The sequence below is a fragment of the Cupressus sempervirens genome, chromosome 9 (assembly GCF_028749045.1).
Source record: "Cupressus sempervirens isolate cs-2001-9-10 chromosome 9, ASM2874904v1, whole genome shotgun sequence".
NCBI classification, from domain to species: Eukaryota; Viridiplantae; Streptophyta; class Pinopsida; order Cupressales; family Cupressaceae; genus Cupressus; species Cupressus sempervirens.
In genome coordinates, this window is record NC_143126.1 from 210,785,531 (window position 1) to 210,789,027 (window position 3,497).

At 31.3% G+C, this 3,497-nt stretch overlaps 1 protein-coding gene across 2 annotated transcripts; it reads left to right on the top strand.

Moving 5' to 3' along the window:
- Positions 1–880: 880 nt before the first annotated feature.
- LOC149538244 (xanthotoxin 5-hydroxylase CYP82C4-like) lies at positions 881–2,762 on the top strand. Of its 2 annotated transcripts, none has more exons than XM_089799618.1 (2): positions 881–1,845; positions 1,992–2,762. In XM_089799618.1, exons 1-2 carry the CDS (start codon positions 1,066–1,068, stop codon positions 2,634–2,636), a joined length of 1,425 nt encoding a protein of 474 aa, XP_089655744.1. In that variant the 5' UTR covers positions 881–1,065; the 3' UTR covers positions 2,637–2,762. The 2 variants fall into 2 exon arrangements, with proteins under 2 accessions (XP_089655744.1, XP_089655745.1); XM_089799619.1 differs by having other exon boundaries at positions 892–1,845; positions 2,008–2,172.
- Positions 2,763–3,497: the final 735 nt, after the last annotated feature.

Below are 3,497 nucleotides of genomic sequence, written 5' to 3' on the forward strand. Positions count from 1 at the left end.
TACATTATCACACAAAAAGGCCACCTACCATATAAGACAAATATTAGGAGGAATATTGCATTTCTCTTTATTTTGATTCGAAAACTATGTTGAGAGGGGTTAATGTAAAACAACTTTTGAGAGTTAAGTTCATATTATAGTTCTACAAACTAGGATTAATTGTTTATCACTTCTTAATTCAAGCTAGTCCAACCATCTCCATAAATCTTTATTCAATAAATTATATTTTCTAATATATTATTTAAAGATATTTTAATTATATAATGTGTTTTTTCTAATAGCATTTATAAATGATTTAGTTAATTTTTTATCATATTATACATAGAAATGAAAACTATTTTGACATTATTTTACAGTAATTCAATAAAAATTAGGCATAAAAACATAAGTTTAACAAACCATTCTTTATGAACAAATACTTGTTATATCCTAGTATCAAATAACCAAAATAAAATACTAATCATTTGATTAATATTCTATCATATACTCAAATATATTTAGATTCTAAGTATAACGTGTACAAATGACCACAATGCCAACACATCCAATATTCAAACCAATCTAGAAGAAAGGGTAAAAGGCCAAAAAAAGCTGGAAAGCACATATGAATTCCACAATCCATTCAACTCCATAAAGTTTTGATGTTGATTTGATATCTAAAATTGGGTCTCTAATTGCCTTTACTATCATTCCTTTATTGAGTGTTATCATTCTAAAATTGGGCACGTCTATAGTTGATATTTGTCTAGTTGTAGAAACAGTTGTTTAGGGTCTGTATGCATATTTGACTTGAATTCTTACACCCACTGATTAAAATAAATGTGTATCCATAATAGTTTGCTCATAGTATCTATATATACCTATGCAGCTGATCATTATATCAAAACAAAGATGGAGATCAAGGGTAGTATGGATTCAATTCTCCTTAATATATCGTCGCGTATGAATATTTCTAGTTTTACAGTTGGGTTTGGCACAGTTTTTCTCTTTGCAATAATATTTTTTCTGCTCAAAAAAGATAGAAATGGTAACCTTAGATTACCTCCATGACCAAGAGCGCTCCCCATGATAGGCCATTTTCATCTTCTGATGGACAGAGAAAAGCCTTTGCATAGAATTTTTTATTCACTCTCAAAATTTTATGGACCCATTATGCACCTCAGATTTGGTAGTCGTCCTATTTTGATCATTAGTTCTTCAGAGCTAGCCAAAGAATGTTTTACAGTGAATGATTTGGCTTTTGCTTCAAGGCCTCCTCTTGCTCAGGGAAAACATCTGGGTTATGATTTCACGTTCATGGGATGGGCTCCATATGGATCTTACTGGAGAAATGCTAGAAAAATTTGTGCTCTTGAGCTTCTTTCTTCTAAACAGATCCAAACATACCGACCCAAGAGAATGAGGGAGATTTGTAAATCTGTGAAATATCTCTTTCAAGAGGCTCAGATGAAAAGAATAGTTAATATGAGAAGTGTTTTGTCTCAGATGACTTTGAATGTTCTGATGAGCATGATAATGGGGGATGAGTATTTTGGAGAGGAAGGCGGGATGCCATATGAAGAAATCACACATCTGATTGAGGAGTCATTTGTGCTCCATGGGGTTTTCAATATTGGGGATTATATTCCATGGTTGAAATGGTTTGATTTGCAAGGGTATGAAAGGGCTATGAAGAAGGTGCAAGGGAAGCTCAATCCTTACATGCAGAGAATTGTGGAGAAGCACAGGAAAAACCCACCAAAAGAGAAGGAAGAGATGGACTTCATAGATGTGCTCATCTTGCAGGCTGAGAAGAATGGTGAAGCAATCCCTGACAAAGATACCTTCATCAAAGCCATTGCTGTGGTAAGCTCTTCTTCATTTATATGTATCTTTTTTTAAATTATGAAGATTAAATTATTTTATAAACAATAAAAGAAAATTGAGATTTATAATAATAAAAAATCTTATACTTGTTATATTTATGTTGCTGATATATATTTTTCTTCTAGAACATGTTTAGTGCAGGTTCAGATACTTCTTCACTAGTCTTAGAATGGGCATTGTCATTATTAATATTGCATCCTAACATAATGAAAATGGTTCAAGAGGAGCTTGATTTCAATGTTGGGCAAAGTAGACTAGTAGAAGAGTCTGACATACCGCAACTAAAATACTTGCAAGCAATAGTCAAGGAGTTAATGTGTCTTTTCCCACCTGGACCTTTACTTGTACCGCATGAATCAATCAAAACATGCACAATTGGAGGCTTCCATATTCCCATAGGGACAATATTAATGGTAAATGCATGGGCAATTCATAGAGACCCAAGAATTTGGAATCAACCAATTGAATTCATACCAGAACGTTTCTTGGAGAATAATATAGAGATAGAAAGTATAAAAACTTCAAGGAATGAATTTGAAATGTTTCCCTTTGGGGTAGGAAGGCGAGGATGTCCTGGTGCCTCTTTGGCAATGTGCCTAGTGCAGATAACTCTTGCAAAATTGTTGCAAAGCTTTGATTGGTTTCTTCCTGAAGGTAAAGCCCTTGATATAAACGAAGGAGTTGGTTTGACAATGCCAAAAGCAATTCCTTTGGAGGTTCTTATTAAATCTCGCCTCCCACCTCATTTATATCCAATTTCTATGGAATAATAAGCTTAATTATTGAAGGTATTGATGTATTTGTGAACTTCAATATGCAATTAAGATCATTTTCTTTGTCTTTTAAAGAGAAAGCTTAATACCAAAAAATTGTCCAATAAAAGAAATTAATGATGTTATGGTTGTTTCTCATGCCTCCTCTTGTTTAAGAAATACTTCTAAATTATAGATTATGGAAAATAGATCAAGAGATATCACTCTTAAAAAGATAAAAAAAACTTTTAACCATTATTGCAAGTATTTTTAAACTTTTTTTTTAATAATTTTTTTTTTTAACCTAATTATTTACATGATATCATGCTAATAATAGAGATGGGATTGTTTTAGTGGTGCACTCATTTCCAATAATAGTTATATAGTAGAGATAACTCATTTGAAGTAAATATGATAATGCAAAATCTTAGCTTGCATATGCAATTTTTGTTTCGGTTTCATTTTGAGAGATAATGCTAAAATTCGTTAGCATATGATTTTTTTTTTATAATTTTGTTATTTATGTGATATTAATACAACTTATACAAAGTCTTACTCTTTTGATTCTAATGGGAAACTTAATGAATTAAAATACTTTATGTTTATTTGTTTTTACTTTATGTAATTTAAAAATATTATTAAATTGTTTATCTTGAGAAAGAATTGCACAATTCATCATAACCTAACAAATAAAATCTACACCTATAAGAATGGAATATTGTGTGTGTGTGTGTGTGTGTGTGTGTGTGTGTGTGTGTGTGTGTGTGTGTGTGTGTGTGTGTGTGTGTGTGTGTGTTTTTAACTTTAAGTTTTTTTTCAACATTTTGCTTCTAATTCAACCCCTATGTTTTGCTTCTTTTTAATTTAAAAAGAAAAAAG

Excerpts from the sequence above, each read along its gene's own strand:
- LOC149538244 (XM_089799618.1), top strand. The coding sequence starts at position 1,066 with ATGATAGGCCATTTTCATCTTCTGATGGACAGAGAAAAGCCTTTGCAT. Across the intron at positions 1,846-1,991 it reads TCATCAAAGCCATTGCTGTG|AACATGTTTAGTGCAGGTTC; the intron begins GTAAGCTCTTCT and ends TTTTTCTTCTAG.